This window comes from Phytophthora cinnamomi (genome assembly GCF_018691715.1).
Source record: "Phytophthora cinnamomi strain GKB4 chromosome Unknown Contig55, whole genome shotgun sequence".
Taxonomy (NCBI): Eukaryota; Oomycota; class Peronosporomycetes; order Peronosporales; family Peronosporaceae; genus Phytophthora; species Phytophthora cinnamomi.
This window is the reverse complement of record NW_027150988.1, coordinates 340272-362542: the sequence shown is the minus strand read 5'-3', so window position 1 is coordinate 362542 and position 22271 is coordinate 340272. Positions and strand designations below refer to the sequence as shown.

The following is a 22271-nucleotide window of genomic DNA, read 5'->3' as shown; positions in this document are numbered from 1 at the left end:
GGGGGGGGGGTACACCTACTTGAGTTTCTTCCGGATCACTGGTCAGATCCGGAAGCACCCTTTACTCACGCGCACCTGCTCCCACAAAGAAATAAATAACTCCGAGTGGAAGACTTTAGAAAGCTCAACCCTAAACGGAGGATAGTCTTCAGTCAAACAACATACAGTCCTATCACACAGTAGTCAATCGATTGGATCCAGGGGTGACTACACACAACCTCCAAGAAACGCAGTTAATATGAAATATTACGTCTCCAGAAGGAGAACCAACAACTCGTATATGAAATAGGACAGGTCACTTCAGGCGCGCGTCGCCCGATCACCGCCTAACTTGGTCTTAGCCTTTGGGAGAGTTCCACGGCGGTAATCGCGGCCACGACGCGTCCAGACGCAGGCCTCGCAGCTTAGGGCCGCCGGCAGGGTTGGTTCCTCCGGGCAGGGCTTGTTCCTCTCACAGCTGGACAGCACCACTTCGTCCCTAAGGATTCCGCAGCACTTGCGCTCTTCTTGGCAAATTGAACTCTCTGATTTTATAGTCTGTTAGGCGCGTGTACCTACAATATCTCTGGAAGCAGTCATTTTATCTTGAATTCACTATGGTCGGGCGTGGCGTAATCACGTCGCACGTCGAGCGGGTCATGGATCGGGCAGGAATCTGGTCGGTGCATAACATATCATGGTCGGTCGTCTTGGTCGGTCGTTAACATCTTGGCGGGACTATACTTGAAACTTGGAATGACTTTCTGGGTACATCTCCGGACTTTCTGGGTACAAATCAGGCGGCGACTGGTCATATGTAGTCGCTCTGTCGGGAGGTCGGCATCCGGAGCTTGGTGTTCGGAGTTTTCTTCGTCTGGAGTCGTGAAGCTGGGGATTCTGGAGATGACTTGGGTTCAGTATGCTTCATTATCGAACGTTCTCGGGCAGCATCATTCCGCACTCCGCCACCGCTGGCTTGGGCTCTCAGCTTGTGCATACCCCTGCTCTCCGCTATGGTTGACGATCTCCAGCGTCGCATGTCTTTATCTGGACCCATCGCAGGCAGGATTACCGGATAGACGCTTGGGCAATTTTCTGAGGAGCCGCTTCGCGTCAACTGTCCCTCTCATCCCAAGCTCTCATAGAGGAATTTACCTCCGAGCTAATAGCTTGCGATGAGACCACGCGTAGCAAGGCCCACGAAGATGTCCATACACCGGACTGCTCCGGACGGCGGCACAATTGCACAGCTTGCGGAGGTCGCTTCCTTTCTTTGTCCCACATCGCGTCAGCCAGTTGGGTCCCAAACCAGCCATCGGAAACTTCTTTCATCGAAACGCAGCCAGAACAAGATTTCCCATCGAGTGAAGAAACTCATGGTCGCCTCCCCCGCAACGCGCACCGCGAGCAGCGCCCCGGATGGAGCTGGCTCCGTCGAACCCGGCGTAGGCGCAGGGTCCTCCGCCCCGAACGACGGGCGTAGCTCCAGCGATGAGAGCGAAGAGGAAGAGGAGGAGACGGAACAGCAAGCGTCCGGCTCGACAGGGGGCCCCCGGACTCCAGGGCCCAGGGCCAAGCTTCTGTGTCCTCACCCAACGGTAACTCGTCGACCCCGGCAAGCCAACCGCAGGGTCCGATCACAGGGGTGTCCAAGCGTCTGCAAGCGCTAAGCACGGATCGAGCGAGTGCTCTCCAAGCGTAAGGCCACCTTCCATCTGGACAGGGCTCGTCGTCACGCAAGCCCAGCGCATTCTCCTTCCAGGCAGAGCAGCCTTCAGACGTCACAGTGCGGGTCGTCGGCGTCCCAGCGACGGAGAAGCACAACAACGGCAGGACGTTTCGGCAGGATGGCTTCGGTGGTCTGGAGGCCCTGGTCCAGATGGAAAGTCTGGGCGCAAGCGAGTTGGTGCACCTGTACGATTTCTTCCTGGACAACGACGTCATCGGGGACTATATCCTGACCCCGTGAGAATCCGCTGACGGAGTCCGGGCTCACGTCCCAGCTCGAGAGTTTCGCCGTCAAGCGCGAGCTGGCAAGCATCCTTACCCAGTTCGACGCAAAGCAATTGGCCTATCGGACGTTCGGGACGGTGTCTCTCCTCCGGAAGATGACCGCAAAGTACGACCGGATCAAGCGTCGACTCGCTGAAGATGAGGACGCCAAGGCGAACGTGGACCTTCAGGACGAGGTCCTTCGGCTCAAGCGCGAGCAGCAGTTCCAGACCAGCTACTGAATCGAGAAGGCGGCTGAGCTCCAAAGGGAGAAGACTGAGGCCGTGGCCCAGAGTCGCTCGGACTTCCTCCTTCTCATTGATGAGCGAGAAAAGGATGTCAAGAGCCTCCGCGATCAAGTCCGTGATCTCAAGGCCAAGCTGGAGGCAGTGCGGTATACTCGGGCAGCGTCGGGTCCCAGGTCTCGTCTCCGGACAGCGCATGTCTTGAACTTTCTTCAGGACAACGCGACCGTGATGATGAACTGGCCCCGACTTCGTGACCTTCTGGACCACTTGGAGTCTGGAACACAAGTCCCTCGCGAGTGGCAGACGGTCATCACCGTCGTGGTCAACGTTTCCAAGCTCCACAATTCGGTCGGATGGATCCACTTGCAGACGACGGGGACGAAGAGACCAAGGAAAGCTGTCCTCCGGGCTCAGTCATCGACTTGTCTCAAGACTCATCTTCGAAGGCGTCCGGGTCCAAGCGCACGCCCTCCGGCAAGCAGAAGTCCTCGTCCAAGTCATCCAAGTCCAGCAAGAAGGCAGCTCCGGATGTCGCTCAAGGCTTTCCGATGGACTGGATCGAGACTTCGGACGCCAGCTGTCGCTCGGGAGAGTCTCCCATGCCGCTGACTTCGGTGCAAGCTCGGGCCCAGCTAGCGGACTACCCAGCCGTCTGGAAGAAACTGCGCTCGGACGCCCAGCTCCTGATGAAGGACGGTCTGGAATACCCGGACGCGTTGGACTTGGCAGGACAGGACAAGTGTCTCCGTACGGGGTTCCACCTGTACGACCTCGTCCTCATGCTGCTATCAATGATGTATTGACACCGTCTGGACGATACGCCGTGGACCAAGTATATCCCGCGTCGGTACTTGACTGTCGCCTCGACATCTCTGGAACCTAGTCAAGAGCGGAGGACATCATCCGGAATGGGATCAGCTTCCAAGTTTCCACCCAGACAAAGCCGAGCTGGAGATTCTGGAGCTCGAAGAGGACGAAGAGATCGAGGTCGAGGACAAGGAGTATGACCCACAGCAGGATCCGGATGACGGTGTCGACGACGAGTATGACGATGAGGATGACGATTCTGGGAATGACAGCCCGCCAAGCATTGCCAAGCAAACTTCCAAGCATCGACGTCTGAGCACTTCCTCTGCGGAGCCAAGCACACCCAAGAAGTCCAAGTCCAAGAAGTCCAAGAAGCCGCGTTCTGAAATCCGGTCGGGAACCGAGTCGGAATCTCACGCAGAAGTCAAGTCGAAGTCCAAGGACAGCTCTCAGTTCAGGCTCAAGTCGAAGTCCAAGCGTTCCAAGCGACGTAATTCCGGGGCTCCGACGGATCTCGCTGCCAAGGGCCCGGACAACCTGACTGCGGACGAAGACCGGCTTATCGAGACGCCAGGTCCGAACGTGAATTCTTGGATGTATTTCGGAGTCCGCATGAAGCCAGGTGACCCCACTGCGCACGCTCCACAGAAGACACCAGGATTTCCAGATTTCATTCCGAACCGCCACGACCTGGACCTCCTGAAAGCGCGATGCAAGCCTGACGAGCATCGTGACGTCTTGGGGACGCGTCCCTGGGACAAGATGGTGAACTTGCGCCGTGCGGAGTTCTACTTCCATCGCCGGGCAAGTCTGGGCGACCGCGCAGTCAAGCTCATCGAGGACTGGGTCGACTTGATGGTCGACAACGCAGAAGCGGTCTGGCACGCACTCCACTGGATCGTGTTGGACCGGGACTCCAATTCCAACTACATCCAAAAATTCTGTGCCAGGCGGATCAAGAATCACGAGAGCCTCAAGAAGCGCGTCGCCACGAAGGAGCGGCAGATGGTCAGGATTGTTCCTGCTTCTGTCTGGGATGAGCCCGGCATTTGGAAGTTCCCCAAGCACATCTGCTACTGGATCCTGATGCGTCAAGACCACACCACGCCCGGCACCAACCTGAGTTACTCCCTGAAGGAGCAGATGGAACTTCTGGATGCCCGTGATCCAGCCCGCACGCAGTGGGCTCTCTGCTCTTCGGACGATGAGCGCAATGCCCACCTTCCGGAAGCTGTTGATTCCGGATGGGCAGCGCGACTCGATCGAAGCCTAGCTCCTGCGCCAAGTCACCTGCGTAGCGTCTACACTTTCCATGCATATTCGCTCTGAATGCAATCTCCTTGATCGTTTCATCCTGTCCACTTGTTGTCATAGTCCTGTCGTCTTCAAACACACAGGTCCTAACACCCTTAACTCCAAAATCCACTGTCAGAACACTTCATCAAACCCACAAGCATAAATTCCAAATCACCATGCCCACATACATGTCACAATTCCACCAGTCCAGAACACTTTCCGACGAGAGGCATACCCACACAGCCGATTCATCTGGAAAGGAAGACCAGGGATGATCGTCCCCAGCCTGCATCGACTGGAACCGGGCTCGTGCGTGTGCACCTTGGTTGAACTCATACAAGAGTGCTCCACAACTGAGTTGTGACACAGGTAACCATTCTGGATTCTCATATCCTTTCCACTTGACTAGGTACTCCCGCGTGCGTCTGGACGTCCGTGTGCGCTTGGACCACCTGAAATCCAGGATCTTCTCGACTTCGTACTCGTCACGCTCAGAGTCAGGTTCCTAGCTGTCTTCAGGAAGCCGGGCAGCGTCAAAATCATCGTCTTCGGACACCTCGACCTCTGTGGTTGGACGTTTCGGGGAGAGGGCACCAGGCTTGAGTCGACTCACATGGACCCAGGGGTTAACCCGGTATCCTGTGTCATCGACTTTGAGTTTGACCGAAAGTCATCGTGTATCTCCTCAATCCGGAAGGTGCCAGCCACACGTGGGCGAGTTTCCGACTGAGGCCAGGTTGAACTTTCCGAATGTATAACCAAACCAGGTCTCCCTTCTCGAAACCCGACTTCAGCCTCTCAGACAATTCTCTCCATGTCTGCGTCTGGGCTTTCGAACGCTGACGTTTCGCCTTCTTCTGCAAGTCCTCAGCACATGCTTTCGCATAACTGTACTGCCGCTAAATCTTCCGACACCACTCGTAAGCTGTTCTATCCGGAACGCTAGAGGGTTTCGGACCCAACGTAGCCGACAACGTCCCTTGAACGTCCCAGCCGCGCACCAGGTAGAATGGTGTATCCAGACGTGTGGCATCGAACGAGGTGTTCAGAGCAAACATGAGCCTCTCTGCGTGGTCGTCCCAGTTACTCTGGTCGGCCTCGGCGATGTAAGCTCGGATACTCCGAACAACTCTCTGGACAGATCGCTCCTGCTGGTCATTGGCTTGTGGGCGATACGCGAGAGTAGCTCGCTGTTTGCTCCCCAGAAGTTCTCGAAACCGCGTGAAGACTTCGCTCATGAAGCGGGGGTCCTGATCGTGTCTGACCATGAAACTCGCCCCGAACCTCCGGAATACGCACTTTTCGTAGACTTCGGCCACATCCTCAGCAGTGGTAGACCTCATGGGCTTACACATCACGAATCCAGAAAATGCGTCTTGGAACAGCAACAGGAAAGTATTTCCACGTTCGGATTCCGGCATGTGAGTTACAAAATCCATCTAGACAACTTCAAACGGACGTCTGGGCTCGATATTCCCGGGCGACGGACCTTCGTTGGGAGGCCGTCCCTTACCACTTGGACAGTCGACACACTCCTTCACGCAGCGTTCAACATCAGCGTACATCCCTGGCCAGTAGAACTCCGAACGGAGCTTCTCGTAAGTCCGGGTTATGCCTTGGTGACCACCCTGAAAATGTAGCATGTCTGGGCGTAAGGACTCCGGGACTACCAATCTCGGTTCGTCCGCAAAATCGCTTGGACGATCTCGTGTCGAACGAGTCAGACGGTAGAGGACGTCCCGCGCATCTAATGCGAACAAGTCTACCACCTTGGCGATCTGGTGGAGTCTCCTCGGCGAGAATCTCTCGGCGTCCGCTTTCAGGAACGGCTTGATCTCAGACAGGTAAGAGCCCTGATCCTGGTGAGTCCGGATGCGTCTCCATCGTTCGGCCTGATATTACAAAGGAGGCATAGGTCTCCCAGGCTCGCCAGCATTTGGGGATGTGTCACCGTCGACTTCTGGGTTCAAACACCCCCCATTCCTGGCTCTTGACCTTGTCAACACAGCGAAGACCTTCTCCGCGTGTGAGAGTGGCGCGGACTGTGCGTCTACAACCACCTCCGCTGCTTCCTTCGTCTGGGTCGATGTGTCCGGATGCTGAGATTGATCTCCGTCCAGGTGAACGACCTTTAGCTTCATCAACTTCTCTGCAACCTTCGACACTCGCTCCAAGTGAAGTGCTCTTCTGGATCATGGATGGTCCAGGACTCACCGAGACCTAGCGTCTTCGACGTCAGGTAGTCAGCAGCCTGGTTGTATTCTCGCTTGACGTGGACCAAACGAAGTGACCGAAACTTGCTCTTCTGAACTTCACAGTCTGCTAAATGCTTCTAGAGATTGGGCTGGTGACAGTTGATGAGACTTTGGACCTGTTGAATGACGATCTGGGAATCTCCCACAACGACTAAGTATTCCACCTGACGACTGAGTGCCGTCTGGATCCCCTTTAGAAAGCCGCGGTATTCCGAGTCGTTGACTGTCAGCAAAGCCTCGGGATTCCAGGACCTTCCAACCTGGGAGTTGCCAGAGAATGCACCCGCAGTCCGTCTGCAGTCTTTGACTGTAGTACCCACTTGAAAACGGAGTGTCGAGTATAGACTTCCAGGCGACAGCCTTCGAGGAGTGTCCTGAAAACTTGAAGGACTCTGAGAACCGCGATCACTTCCTTCTCCGCAATATGATACCGGAGCTCAGCATCATTCAGAACGCGACTGGTAAACCGCACTGGTTGAATCTTCCGGTCATACTCTTGGCTCAAGACTGCGCAAGCAGCCCAGCGATCAGCGTGGGGAATGATAACAAACGGCTTTGAGCGATCCGGATGACGCAGCAGCGGGGTCGACACAATCTTCTTCTTGAGGATCTCGAACGCGGCCTTGGACCGGGTGAGGTCTCGTCCGGAGTGCACTTGGTCATCCGAAAGCTCATACAGGACTGCAGCCATTACCGGGAAGTCTTCAATGAATTTGTGATAGTAGTTTAGACTTCCAAGGAAAGACTGCACCCTTTTCAGAGTCTTCGGGAACGGCAACTCTTAGCTATCTTCGGAACAGCCCGAATCCCTTCCGCACTGATTTCGTGCGACAGGTACGGGATCGACAGTTTCCCGAATTCACTCTTCGGAAGAATGACCGAGATCTTCCACTAGCGTAGCCGGAATAGGAGAGCATTCAAATCCTCACAAAGCTGATCCCAGGTGTAGTGGGTCTACGTGTATGAGGAAGCGTTAGTACTTAGTAATTACTTGAGTTAATTATATTTGAATACACAAATATAATTTAAATCAGATAAGACTCCAAGTGACTTAGATTAGGTAAAATGAGAACTGTATTGTTTGTGAATTGATCTTCCTCCTAAATCTGCTAAAACTGTTTATCATCTATGAAAGGGGCTGGTTGTCAGAGCCCCGCTAATATGCACGTCTCTAATTGGTAGAAAGATGCTGCTTTCTACCAATAGGATCTTTGGGTAGGTGTGGACCACTCATTGTGGTGGCCCACTTCATTGTATCCATTGGTGTGAATTACACCAATGTGAGGAAGTATCTAAAACTTTTAACAGATAACCTATCTGTTAAATTCACAAGTGGCTTGCAGCCACTTGTACGTGTAACCCCGTTACACCATCCCCCTTAAGGTTAGACGCGCGGGGTCTCCGCACGTCAATCTTCGGAATTGACCATTCGTCAATTCTCCGCGTTTGGAGAAGAAACCCGCGCTCATTCAACGATGAGCGCGCCCCAGTAGAAGAACCCGAAGGCGGTGGAGCGTCATCTCTCCATCGATGACTACTTCGAGCGCCAGAAGGCGAAGTATGGCGACGTCGTCGACTTCGACGACGACGATGAAGACATGGAGGACGAGAAGGACTCGTCCTCAAAGCGCAAAGACTCAGTGTCGAGCGAATCGATCGACCCCCATGCTAAGAACATTCGCCCGCGTGAAGGGGACGAATCGGACGCTTCGAGCTCGAAGCGTTCGCGAACTGAGAGTGATACCCCACTCGCTTCCGCTGGGGCTCTCAGTACTCCGCGCGCTGCTGCTGCAGCGCGTGATTTCAAAGCTCAAGGCTCTCCGCGCGCTGTGCCTGCAGCGAGCGATCCGTGGATGCCGTCCGCGTCCGAGATCACGGACCGGTATGGGAACTCGGTACCTCCGAATGAGGTACCGCTGTACGTATGCAGCGCCATCAAATATGACGCCGTGGCTGCCGAGCTGCACTTTGATGCGGAAACGCATCAAAGGCGCGATTACTACATCGGACTCTTTCATGAGCTCCGATGGTTTCAAAGCAAGAAGACATCTTCTCGCAGCAAAGTGCCCGAGTGGCAGGCACTTTGTCAAAGTTGGAATGCTTTTGTTGAGAATTTCAACAAGAAACAGAGTGCTTACCGTGATCGGATTAAGCAAGCCCGTGATCGCTTCGAGACGTACTCGAAGCGTGGAAAGTTGGAGCAACTCCACGTTGCTGCGGAGGAGGCTAATGTGCCGTGCGCTGTGCCCGAGGGTTTTCAGTGCACGAAGTGCTTCCCAGGCGCGGTCCGCTTGAGCGACCGCGACCTGAACGGGTACACGTCGTTCCGTGTGCCCGAGAGTCTCAAAGAGCTCCGTGCTAAGTTCTTAGCACGTGAGGGTTCGGGCGCTAGCGATGATCGCAGCGCTCGTACTACTTCCGCTGCACCAGCGCGTACTGCTCCTCGTACGCCCTCACCATTTCCGAAACGTCCTCTAGCAAGACGTTCCGCGGCTTCCATGTATCTTGATGGGGAGGAAATCCTCTCCAACGAATACGAAAACGAGCCCCTTGAGGGTTCGTTTTCGGGATACTATGGTCAACAATCCGCTCAAAAATCCAGCGGGTGAGCCGCGGGCGTCACGGATCGGCGGTGGCGGGGGTGGGAACACGCCCCGGGTATGATCAGCCCCGGGCTGATCAGTACACGTCTCTCCACGACCGGGTGACTGCCGTGGAGCGTCTGCAGGGTGCTGAGTTCGCCGCCCTGAAGCAGGAGCTGGCGAACAGAAGGCCCAAGTCGCGGCGGTCTCGCAGACCGCCTCGAATATCCAGGTCGAGTTGGGGACCCAGATGAAGGGCGTCCGCGCGCTGGAGGAGAGGCTGCTCGTCGCCGAGGCCAAGGCTTCCGCTTCTGCCTCGGCTCGTGCCGAGGCTTCGGGTCAGCCGAGCTAGATGGCTCGTGCTGCAGGTATGGCTTCAGCCGTCCGACGTAAAAGGTCGGATGGAGGCGCATGCTAGACGGTATGTCTAGCGTGTAAGCGTTGCCGTGTCGTGCCAACACAGTGAACGGCCCGATGAAGCGCGGAGCAAGCTTTCTTGCTCCGAAATCCGAAACTGCATGTCTAGGCAGATTTTGAGTAGCTAACAAAACCAATGAACAAACTTTGAATTCATTTGTGTTGCCTCTGCGCATTGTCTGCGTTCAGCTTCTGTTGATCGACAGAAGCTGCTATTGCATCTTGGACAAACCGAATTACGGCTTGTCTTTTGGTAATGAAGTTGATTGCATCCGAGCTGAGGTCATTCAGCTCGCTCTTCGCTAGAGGCCCGGCCTCTGCGTGGTTCTTCGCGGTGTCTGCGCCCTGCGCAGACCCGTGGTCTTTGTCCTTGTTGTTGGAGGAGTCTGCGCCCTGCGCAGACTCATGTGGTTTGTTCATTGTTGCAGCTGACACTGTGCAAGTGTCAGCGGTTTTCTGCGGCTGCTGTATTGCAGTCGTAGATCCTCCTCCACTTAAGGTGGGAGCCATCACTCCGAGTAAACTCGGTAGACGTGGATGCCGCATGGCATTCACGTAGAACGGTGTATGCCCGGTCGAGGCATGCACCGAGTTGTTGATGGCAAACTCTGCCATCGATAAGCACCCGCTCCAGTATTGGAACGAGCGAGCGTAGCTCTTCAGAATGTCGACGAGCACGCGGTTCACGCGCTCAGTTTGGCCGTCCGTCTGCGGACGGTTCGCAGTCGACATTGGAAGCTGGCTCCCAAGAAGTGTAAACACTTCTTGCCACAGGTTCGCTGTGAAGCGTGGGTCTCGGTCCGACACAATGTCGGTCGGCATGCCATGGTGTTTGAGCACCATGTCGACGAACAGACGGGCCGTCTGCTTAGCAGTCACTTCTGCCGGCACCGCAGCAAGATGTACCATCTTGCTGAAGCGGTCGACGAAGACCACAACACCGGTGTTCCCTCCGCTATCCGGGGGAAGGCCAAAGATGAAGTCCAAAGACATGGACTTCCAACACTCCGACGGAGTCGGTAGTGATTGCAGTGGAGCCTGCGCGAATGGCGCAGGCTTTACGCGTTGACATACCTCGCAAGCACGGATGTACTTGCGCACCCACTTATACTGGTGGTGCCAGTAGAAGTCGCGCGTGAGAAGGACGTAAGTCTTCTCACGTCCGAGATGTCCCGCAGTCGGGGCATCATGATACTCGTACATGATCCTGAGTCGCAGGTCATGGTCATTTGGCACGACAACGCGGTCCGCGTTGTCGTCGACTGCGTTGTAGAGTAGCAGTCCGTCGTGCACACGAAAGCGGTGTGCACGCGCTCGAAGGTGCTTGGGCAGCTTCTGACGGGACTTGTCAGAAGGCGCTGTGCCATAGGCCAGCAAGAGCTTCGCGTCCGCGTCGTGCGCGTACGCGGCCTTCACGTCGTCCAACAGAGACGATGTGGGTTTGCTCGATCGCATGGCGTCAATGGCATTGACGTCAGCAGCTTCTGTGTAGTCCGGCCGACGTGATAACGCGTCGGCCACTACATTCAATCTTCCGGGTTTGTATTCGACCCGGAAGTTATACTCCGCAAAGAATGAGAGCCATCTCGCCATTCTTTGTGATATGTGTGGCGACTTCACTGCGGTGCGCAGTGAAGCATGGTCGGTGTAGACCACAAATGGTCTACTCCCAAGCAAGTACACTCGGAACTTTGCGAGTGCATACTTCATGGCAAGGAGTTCCTTGTCATGCACCGGATAGTTGCGCTCAGCTGGCTTCAGCTGACGCGATTGGTAGTAGACGACACGATCACGGCCCTCGTGATCGTGCTGCATCAACGCGCATCCGATCGCGAAATCGGATGCGTCACACACTACGTGAAATGGGCGATCTTGGTCAGCCACTGCCAAGATCGGCGCCTCCGTCAAGCCCCGCTTGACTGCATCGAATGCCTTTTGGCAATCGGGTGTCCAATTCCACACAGCTTCTTTCTTAAGAAGTTGTGACAGCGGCTCGCGTAATCACCCACGTACTTGCACAAGTACGTGGCCAAGCCAAGGAACTGCCTCAGTTCCCTGACACTTGAAGGCGTTGGCCATTCATTGATCACTCTGACCTTTTCCGGGTCAGGGCGAACACCATTTTTCCCTACGAAACACCCGAGGACGGGTATCTCGCTCGCCCCGAAGATACGCTTCTTCAGGTTCGTGTAGAGCTTATGCTTTCGCATAAGCTCGAGTAGCTTCCGGAGATGCACCGTGTGCATCTCTACGTCGGTCTTCTCGTCCACAGCCCGGCTGTGGATGAACACATCATCGAAGTAGCTCGGTGCGAAGTCGCGCACCGAGCGCAACAAGTGCGTCACGCACCTGTTGAAAGTCGCAGGGGCGTTCTTAAGCCCCTGTGGCATTACTAGCCATTCCCAGAGCATGCCGCTTGGCGTGCTCACTGCCGTGAGAGGGATATCGCTCTCACGCATTAGGATCTGATAGAATCCGTCTCGCAAGTCGAGAGCACTGTAAACGGTGCTCCCGGCCATCGAATCGATGATAACATCTTTTCGCGGTATCGGCGTCTGCGCCGGTACCGTCGCATCGTTCAGCTTGTTATACGCATGAACGATGCGCCATCCGCCCTGTGGCGTTTTGACACAGAACGTCGGAGCACTGTGCGGGGACTTCGATTCCCGCACTTGTCCTGCTTTGCGACGACTTTCAAAGAAGTCGTCGATTGCTTTTACTTGCTCTCGCGGCAGTGGCCACTGCCGCGTGCCACAGTACTTTGTGCCCGGCACGAGATCAGTCTCGTGGTGAATGCCCTTATTCTGCGAAAGCTACGCAGGAATCTCTTCCGGGAGTACGTCCTTGTACTCCCTCAATAATTCGTAATAGGGACTCGACTTCAGCGAGTCCCAACCTTGTTCCTCGAAGCGTTCTCGCTTCGTCTTCGCACTGAGAGTGTCTTCGCTCTCAGTGGTACTTCCCATGAAGAGCTGTCTCAGCTCTCCGCTCTCGCTCTCCGCTCTTTCGCTGTTCGAAAGAACGCAGACCTGCTCAATGCGTCCATCGTGCAAGTCGCGCGTGAAGCGTTTCCAGCTCATGGCTGGAAGCGAATTCAACTCCGACGCCGTCGTCGGAGGGTTAGCGAGTTCCATCTCGCGATACTGGAATCCAGTATCGGTGCGCGTCAAGACGTTCAGCGTCTCGACGCTCGGCGTCACCGCCTCAGTTTGCCCAGCAGACTGTTCTTGTTGCGTCTCGGTCCCGAACCGAGACTTGCGCAGCGTTTTTCGCTTGCGCCGTCTTCTTGTTGTGCGGAGCCCGGCTCCGCACAGTCGTTCTTCTTGTCCAGGCCCGGCCGTGGACAGTCGTTCGCCGGCGGACCCTGTCCGCGAGCGCGCGGTATCAAGCCCGGCTTGACCGCATTTTCCTTCGTGCAGCCCGGCTGCACGGTAATGTGTCCCTTCGCCGGCAGACCCTGTCTGCGGGCGCGCGGTATCAAGCCCGGCTTGATCGCATGGCGCTTCGTCGTGCAGCCCGGCTGCACGACAGCATACAAATTGCGTCAGTACGGTACGTTTGAAACCGTCCGTACTGTTTGCAGCGTCAACTCCCGGAGTTGAAACGCCTTTGTCACCTCGACGCCATTCATTGGCGGAGCCCCTCATGACCGAGGGTGCGTCGGCTCCCGGAGCCGACGCGTCGTTGTCGACCTGACCTCTTCGGGTCAGGGACTGTCCCTTACACGCTTGCACGTGGGTGTTGGTTCCCGGAACCAGCACATCTTTTTCTTCCGACGTCGGCAGCATTGCCGACGTTGATTTCACTTGTGCGCGCCCTCGCGCACTTCCGGGGCACTCCGGGACAGCAGCATTAAGCGCTGTCTCGACTGGTGAGCCGCGCGCACCTGCTGGTGTGTTCGCTGCGGTAACAGGGCCATCGCTCTCTGTTCCGCTGCCGCGGCCGAAGCGCACGAGCGTGCGCTTCTTCCAGTCAATTACCGGATCATGCCGTGGCTTGCACGGCATGCCCATTACCACGTCGAACTTATCGTCCAGGTCCAGGACGATAAAGTGTTCGACAAACACTCGTTGTTTGTACGAGAAGCGTACGTTCACGACGCGCTTCTCGGTCTTCACGATGGCACCTGTTGCCAATCGAACTTCCAGAAGACTTCGAGGTACCTTTACCTCCTCGAAGTCAAGACTCGGTAAGCTCCGCAGTCGAACAAAGTTGTTCGACGCGCCCGAATCTACCAGAGCGCGAAGAGAGTCGTTCGCTCTCTTCGACGTTACCTTCAAGATGACCAGGTTCGGCCTGTCATCTTGTTTCTTGCAGTGAGAGCTGGTCTCACTGGGGGCTGCAGTCCTCAGTGTCGCGTGCTCGATGTCGGCACGCGTGACTGCATTACCAGTAGGGCGCCCCGCGCCTACTGGATGTTCGCGTTTTTTGTTGGTCCGCGGCGATGCCTAGCATCGCCACGACGGCCACCTCCAGGGGGCATGGGAGCTGTGCACTCCCGTGCAAAGTGACCGATCCTTCCGCAACGGAAGCATCACACGTTACCTCCCTGCTGCTGGTAACCAGCAGTCGTTGCGTTCTAGATGTCCATTGGTTCCGGACCTCCCGTCCTAACTACCGGGCGCGGTTGCGACCTCGGCACGTTCGTATGTAGTTTAGTCTGCCGCAGGCAAAACGCTTCTTGCATGGTAAAAGTGATTGCAGCTTCGAGAGTACTGGGGTACTCTCGGAAGAGATAGGTCTTCACAGGCCCATCTCTCAGTCCCTTCATGAACGTGACGACTTTAGTCGCCTCGTCTATCGGGTTGGTCACGATGTTCGAGACCAAGTACCGTGCACGCTGCGCGTAAGCATGGACGTCATTCTTACCCTGCTGCAGGTCGAGGAATTCCGCCCTCGACCGGAACTCATTTTGCGGGGGCTCAAACGCTTGTCTGAGCTCCTCTTTGAATATCTCGTACGTGCTAAAGCACGTAGGATCTGAGAGTCGGCGTCCGTACGCCCAACTCCTCGCTCGTCCGCCAAGACATGGCATGGCGAACGCGACCTTTGAGAACGGGTCGACGATACGTCGAGCCGCTATGGCTATGTCGAGTTCGACAAGCCATCGGAGGAGAGGCTCGCCCTCTCTTCCTACATAATTGCTCACGCTCAATTTTAATGATTGAGCACGCGGTGTCGTCCCTGACGACGCCGTCACTGAGGAAGCAGCAGCACGCTGCTCCTTCATGATGAACCCCAGAGCAACACCATGTTGCTCCGTCGGCGATAGCGTACGCAGCATCGTAGCTATCGCCGCCTCCCCAATGACTGTTGACAGTCGTTGGAGGACCTCCCACTCTGGATCTGACAGGTGGGGGCAGTCAGCGCGTGCAACATGCGTTGCAGGCGTATTGAGGCTCTCCATGGGCACCTCCGTGCTCATGGGGTTCTCGGCTCCGCGTTCGTACACCTCGTACGAACGTCACGTAGTCGGTCGTTGGACGGACTACAAAGTGCTACCAGGTGTAGTGGGCCTACTTTGGCTCACTACTTTAGCTTACACGTCGCGCTACGTGTATGAGGAAGCGTAGGAGTTTATTAATAATTTGAATTAATTATACTTGAGTCTACAAGTATAATATAAATCAAATAAAACACCAAATAGCCAGTTTAAGGTAAAATGAGAACTGTATTGTTTGTAAATTGATATTCCTCCTAAATCTGCTAAAACTGTTTATCATCTATGAAAGGGGTTGACAGCGGCTGGCTGTCAGAGCCCCGCCAATATGCACGTCTCTGATTGGTAGAAAGATGCTGCTTCCTACCAATAGGATCTTTGGGTAGGTGTGGACCACTCATTGTGGTGGTCCACTTCAATGTAACCATTGGTGTGACTTACACCAATGTGAGGAAGTATCTAAAACTTTTAACAGATATCTTATCTGTTAAATTCACAAGTGGCTTGTAGCCACTTGTCCGTGTAACCCCGTTACAGATATCCTATCTGTTAAAATCACAAGTGGCTTGTAGGTGTAACCCCGTTACACGTGCCCTGTTGCCTCCTGCTCTTCTCATTGGACTCTAGCCCGAGCAATACCGCAACTTGACGCTGCAGCCGAGCCCAAGCTTGATCTTGAGCCGCAATCATGGCGACACTGGCCTCCAAAGCTTGGGCACGGCAGCCGTGAGCTTCATCTAGTGCTTAACCCTCCACGCCACTCCCTGGCAGCGGAGTCGTTGCAATGCAGACTTTACATGTTGGTGCCGCTGAAAGCACGCCCCCGACACCGAGAAGCCACGACGATTGAATCGAAGCAGTTTCTTACGAGCGGGCACATCGGCATAGCCAAGCAACTACGGTAGTAAGTAGAAGGCCGGGCGAGTTCAACCGTGGCGTCGGCGTGTACCATGCGCACGTATGCGCCCAAATGAAACCCGGTGGCTGCCTTCAACATTGGGGTGGTAGCTCTATGGCCATGACTAACCGACGATAGGCTGTCTCCTGAGCCAAACCATTCACATTGCGCAGTATGCAAACGAACATCATTTTCCTTTTCACCAGCCAAGACACAACGCATCATCGGCCATGGGAGGAGTCTGGGAAATGGATCGACTCGCCACCGTGCGCGTGCCAGCCCCCGAGAACGGGAAAACCGACCTCAGTTCACGTGAACCTACGACGCTGGTCCAAACTTTCACGACCACAGTGGCCAAGGCAGCCAACGATAGAGCCCTCAGCATCAAGAAGGACGGCAAGTGGGTCACCCACACCTGGCAGCAGTACTTCGACGCCAGCCGGCAGTTCGCGCGGGCGCTCATTCGCATCGGCGTGCAGCCCCACGAGGCTGTCAACGTGCTCGGCGATAACTGCCCTGAGTGGCTTTTCACTTACATGGGCACGATCTTGGCTGGTGCAGTAATCGCTGGCATCTACGGCACCAGCAGCGCCAAAGCGTGCCAATACATCTCGGCTCACTGCGAAGCCAAGGTGGTGGTGGTGTCCGACAAGGAGCAATTGATCGAGTACCTGTCGATGCTGGGCCAATTACCTAAATTGAAGGCTTTGGTCGTGTGGAGCGAAGTTGACATACCCCAAGACGCCAAGTACAGTGTCCCGGTTTACTCCTTCAGCAAGTTTCTCCAGTTGGGCGATGAAGTGGAAGAGAGTGTGTTAGACGAAAGGATGGCGGCGCAGCAACCTGGTCACTGCTGCTCGCTAGTTTATACTTCAGGCACGACGGGTCCTCCGAAGGCTGTCATGATTTCCCACGACAACCTAACGTGGATGATGGCTGCAGCCTGGAATGCCCACCCCGAAGCAAGTTCATCTAAGCGAAGTGTGAGCTTCTTGCCGCTGTCTCACAGTGCAGCACAACTTCTCGATATTCACGTGCCGTTGACAATTGGATCCGAGGTATATTTCGCTGGTCTAGATGCACTTCGCGGTGGTCTTTTGGCCACACTTCAGGAAGTTCGTCCTCACTACTTCTGTGGTGTGCCTCGCGTCTGGGAGAAAATGATGGACGCACTCAAGATCAAATTTAATGCCACCGATGAACTTCAGAAATCGATGCTGGGGTGGGCCATGGAACAAGCTGGTACCTATACAGAGCAAACCCAGTATGGTTCAGCCCAATGCGGTGTTGGTATGAGCTTGTGGGCTGCCGACTATTTGGTTCTGAACAAAAATCCGCTACGCATTAGGCCTTGACGAGTGCACCCTGTTCCTCACAGGCGCAGCGCCAACGTCCCTGGAGGTCATGCGGTTTTTCGGCTCGCTGAACATTCAGCTGTATGAGCTCTATGGACAAACGGAATTGACTGGACCACTCACCTTCAGCATGTCAGGCAAGTGGAAGCTAGGCAGTGTTGGACCTCCGCTCGAGGGAACTCAAACTCGAATTGACCCCAACACGGGTGAAGTCCAGTACACAGGTCGTCACGTTTTCATGGGTTACCTTCATGACGAAGAGGCCACCAAGAAAACGGTCGATGACGACGGCTGGTTGTACTCGGGAGACATCGGTGAGCTCGATCAGGATGGATATCTCTCCATCACTGGGCGCCTCAAAGGGCTCATTATCACTTCGGGTGGTGAAAACATCCCGCCCGTGCTGATCGAAAGAGAGATCAAGACTGAATTGCCAGCGTTGTCTAACGTGATGGTCATCGGAGAGAAACGCAACTACCTGACGTTCCTCTGCTCTCTGCGTGTGGAACCTGATGCCGTCACTGGAGCACCGACTGACACGCTTGACAAGGTGGCGTTGGGCGTGGCGAAGGATATCGGAAGCGCGGTCGCCACGGTCTCGGAGGCCCAAGCGTGCGAGAAATTCCACAAGTACATCAGCGACGGCATGGCGCGAGCCAACGCCCGAACCGCCTCTCGCGCGCAGCACGTGCAGAAGTTCGTCATCCTCCCACGTGACTTTTCCATCGACGGCAACGAGCTCACGCCCACGATGAAGGTGAAGCGTGCAGTCGTCGAGAAGATGTACATTCGAGAGATCGAGAAGATGTATACTTCGGTCGTGCGTTAAAAGCTCGCATTCTTCATTTGAGGGTCAATATACATCCTGTAATCCCGGACACATACGTAGCACATGACTATTCCTTGCTTCGTGTTTTACGTACGTTTTGCTACACGTATCAATAGTAGGTCTTCCGAATGCTAGGCCCTAGATTTTGCACAGCTCAGTACGAGCTTAGATCACCGCAACCTGGAGCAGTCTTCCACATGACAAACTCGTCCAGCACTGCCTGGTTTGAGCTGTTCAAGAACTTCCACGACAGCATGGTGCGGTTCGCCTCCAGAGTCGAGAAGCCGTAGTCGATGTAGTTAGACGCTATGTTCCACGTCGCGTTGTTGGGATCGGGCATACTGTCGAGCCCTTCCACTTGTCCACAAGCACCGCTCAAAATGTAAACCGGCGCCTGGGGATTGTTGTAGGTCTTGAAGTCGCTCGACACGCCATCCAACACGGCAGTACTGTTGCGGATTGGCGCTTGACGCTCGTAGTAGTGCTGGTGCCCAGTCAAAACCGCATCGACCTTATACTTGATCAGGAGATCCTCAAAAGCAGACTGGATGTAAGCGTTCTGCTCTTCTGGGACACCGTTCGGACAGCCGGAGACATCGTAGAGAGGGCGGTGCAGGCCGACGATGATCCAGGGGACGTTGGCGCGGTTGGCTGTCGCCTTCTTCAGATCAGCCTCCACCCACGCCAACTGGTCGCCGAAGTTCCCGTTGCGAGGGGGGTTGGCCAGCTCGTTGCTAGGTTCGCCATTGTAGTCGGTCTCCGAAGACAAGGAAGTGAAGTGAATTGGGCCGTGCTCGAACGAGTACCACATGTTGAGCGTGCCACCAACCTCCTTGGACGGCATCTTGAAGCGCGCGTTGTAAGCGGTGAAGTTGCGCAACATGTTCATTTTCTCAGGCGAAGCCCCGCAAGCAGGAGAGTGACAATCGGTTTCGTGGTTGCCGACCAAAACCATGTACGGAATCGAGCTCATGACTGGAGCCATTGAGTTCATCCAGTCGTTGTAGACCTTCTCGTAGAAGAAGCCGTCGAGTTGTCCCGGCATGAGCCAAGCATCGTCGGCGTAGGCGATATCGCCGATGTGGTAGATCAAGTCAACTTCGTCCGCCTTGAGCGTGTTCACATAGGCGAGCGTATCCTTCGACTCGTTGCCGGCGCCGAAGTCTCCATAGATCACCATGTTGAACGTGCTGTTGTCAGACGCGGCACGTGCCGTCACGAACGAATGCACGTCACTTGTGTATGTCGCGTTAGCCTTGCTTCCGACCTTGTAGAAGTACTTGGTGCGTGGCGTCAGACCGGATACCGTCGCGTGGTGGTGGAACATGTTGTAGGTTTCGTCGTGGTAGTAGCTTGTTTGAGTCACGGGTGTGTCGACAAGTTCCAGTGAGTCTTCAGAGGTTCCAACCCAGACCGAACTGTCTTGCACTTGTGCGTAGGTCGACCATGAGAAGGTCATAGCCGTTCCAGCCGAGGTGCCGGCGAAGGCAAAGTGCAACTGCTGCGGGTAGTAGTCGACGTTGTCTTTGACCCGACACGGCTCAGAGGCACCGCCGGTGGACTCGCATAACGCGGTGGGGAGGCAAGTTGGTGCAATCCAAGAGCAGTCGGTGTTGTTGAGAGTCACAGAAGCGTCGGTAGAGCTAATGGCAATAGCCACAAGCCCAAGAACGATCGTCTTCAACATCTCACGGTAGTTCCTCCGATTATGGCCTTGCTGGTTAATTGCAAACTGTCCAGCTGGATGTCCGTACGGCTGCGAGGTGTTAGCGTAAAGGAGCAAGTCACTCGCGGCATTGCCACGGCGGCAAGAGCAGGAAGAGAGGCGGTGAAAAGCCCAGCGTAATATTATTGTAAACAAATACAGTGCGTGTACACGTACGGTACAGAACCCAACAATTTTCAGTTCAAATCTACAGTAGAGATGAACAGCAGGCACAGATACAACGTCGCGCTCCCACAAACAGCAGATTCATTTTGTCGTTCTCTTTCACTCCAGCAACGACAATGTTGATTACAGCGATGCACAGTTTAGATGCACAAACCAGCCGGTGTACCATGTACAGCGCATGATAGTGCACGCGATGCGTTATCGTCGATAACGTCGGCGTGAGCTAACGTTACCTGAGACAACACAGCATAAGCTTGCCCTTTATCTTCATGGTTACGCTGTCGTCGATCGAGTCGTACCCGGACGACTTTGTACTCGATTGAATACATTTGTATGTGTCGCGGAGAAGACGTCCATGCAACATGTCGGCGTTTGAGATCAAAACAAAGGTCATGTGGACGCCGAACAACAACAATAATACTTACAGCAGGCGTTTGCGTTGCGGGGGGCATCAATGGTACAGTCCTCAATGTAGGAGTGTCAGATTCTTCAACAAAACGAAGGTACGATAACTGTAGTGGGTCCCGGGTCTGAAGGCCTCAAACTCAATCAACACAGGGCGATGCGGGTGGCTAACCCGCAGAGAACTGATGCCGCGTGTATTGATCGATAGATAGAAGATTGAGGAGTGAGATCGGGGTCTGATGGTAACCAGCTCGTCGTCTCGTTGGACTCTTTCCAGATAAATGTGCAGTTGGGCATACAAGTTCTAATATATGCAGGAAGCATACCGGAGGAGACACTTACAGTCTGTCCGGCCTGTTGAGTAGTGAACCCATTCTTGTCAATAAAGACAGACACGTGGGTCACCTATTGAGTCAGCTGCGGTGGAACCAGGATTGTCAAACCTCGGCATCCACTACATAAACGTAGCGGTGCAAAGCATTCGCATATTCATCAACAACCTTGTGTAACACGAGTTATACGCCCGCCGTCGACAACATTACAATTGGTTTTAAGTGAGTGTCATTGGTTGGTTCAGGGTCAAAGTCTCCGATTCTACCAAATTCGCCCAATTCTTCCACTAAGATTGTCTTGGTGGTGGGTACAGTAGCGCGAATTTCTAATGCAAACCTCTCATCGAAGTGTTCTTCCGCAGGACGAACTGGTCCAGATCCGCTAGGTCCGCACTACACAAGAACTTCCACGACAGCACTGACCGGTTCACTTCCAGCGTCGACACGCCATAGCCAACGTAGTTCGACAACACATTACTGTTCACTTGGCGGTGTTGCTTGCTTTGTTTTCGTGGCCTTCGATGCCTCAACCAGCACCAGTCAGAATGTAAACAGAGCCCTGAGGGTTGTTGTACGTTCCACTCGATACACCGTCGAGTACAGGTCGATTGTTGCGGATGGGCGTGTGGCACTGGTAACAGTGTCAATGTAAAACAGAGGCTGCATTTTTGTAAGTTTTGTGGAGTCCTCCGAAATTGAATCAAGCACCCACTTCATAAAACCTTCGCTTCAGCTCATTCAATTCTCTGGATTCGCTTGGGGTAAGCCTTATGTCAGAGGCTATCGTTTTGGCGTCAGCAGACCTTCGACAGTTTTTTTTTTCTTTTTTGCTTCTTTGCGCGCTACAGAAACAGCTTCGCATTTTGAACGCTGAGTGCCTTTAATTGTTGCTGGAACGCGTCTTGAGTTGTTGTTGTTTTTTGGTCTCGTGCCATGATCGGTCCGAATCCTGGCCCTCTTTAAGTTCTTCAATTTGCCTGGCTTGAGCTGCTATCTTCTGCCTCCGCTGCACAATTTCAGAGCCTTCGGCGAGTGGATCGAGCGGTGAATCTCGTTTGAGCTCGTCGAAGATTTCACCGAGCAGATCGCACTTCCTCTTGCCTTTCTCCCCCGTTCCGAATCGGCGAATAGTTGAAAACTGCCCAGCCTTCGCATATTTTACGAGAACCCTCGCGCGAGTTTGGCAAGCCAGTGCCGTCGTCGGCTTCTGCTCGATCGATGGCTTGTCGTTAACTTGAGCCGCATCTGCTCCCCAACCACCCAGTTCTTGTTCGCATGCAAGGTTTTACGACTAACATTGCCTCCAGTAGCAAAATGTCACCGGCAATGGAAAATCGGCGGTGTTTAGATTGAGGCTCATCGTCCTCCGCTTTTCCTTCGACGGATGTCGTCGTATTAGCTGTGGCTGGAGGCCTTCACCGTTGGGATTTGAGAAAATCATGGCGGCGCTTGAACCCGTGTACTCAGGAAGGCGAGACGCTTCCATTCGTGCACGCTAGACATGCGTTGGCTCTCCGGAATATCTCCCCGCTCAAGATGTCTCCA

At 54.6% G+C, this 22271-nt stretch overlaps 2 protein-coding genes across 2 annotated transcripts; one reads left to right on the top strand and one right to left on the bottom strand.

The window, feature by feature from the left end:
• Positions 1-16144: 16144 nt before the first annotated feature.
• IUM83_12814 (Long-chain-fatty-acid--CoA ligase ACSBG2) lies at positions 16145-18098 on the top strand (the record flags this gene model as incomplete). The annotated part of the gene is made up of 2 exons (XM_067937459.1): positions 16145-17156; positions 17263-18098. 2 exons carry the CDS (start codon positions 16145-16147, stop codon positions 18096-18098), a joined length of 1848 nt encoding a protein of 615 aa, XP_067788117.1.
• A 154-nt stretch (positions 18099-18252) lies between these two features.
• Positions 18253-19785, bottom strand: IUM83_12813 (Acid phosphatase; the record flags this gene model as incomplete). Its single annotated transcript, XM_067937458.1, has 1 exon — positions 18253-19785. The coding sequence occupies one exon, from the start codon at positions 19783-19785 to the stop codon at positions 18253-18255; it is 1533 nt and encodes a 510-aa protein (XP_067788111.1).
• Positions 19786-22271: the final 2486 nt, after the last annotated feature.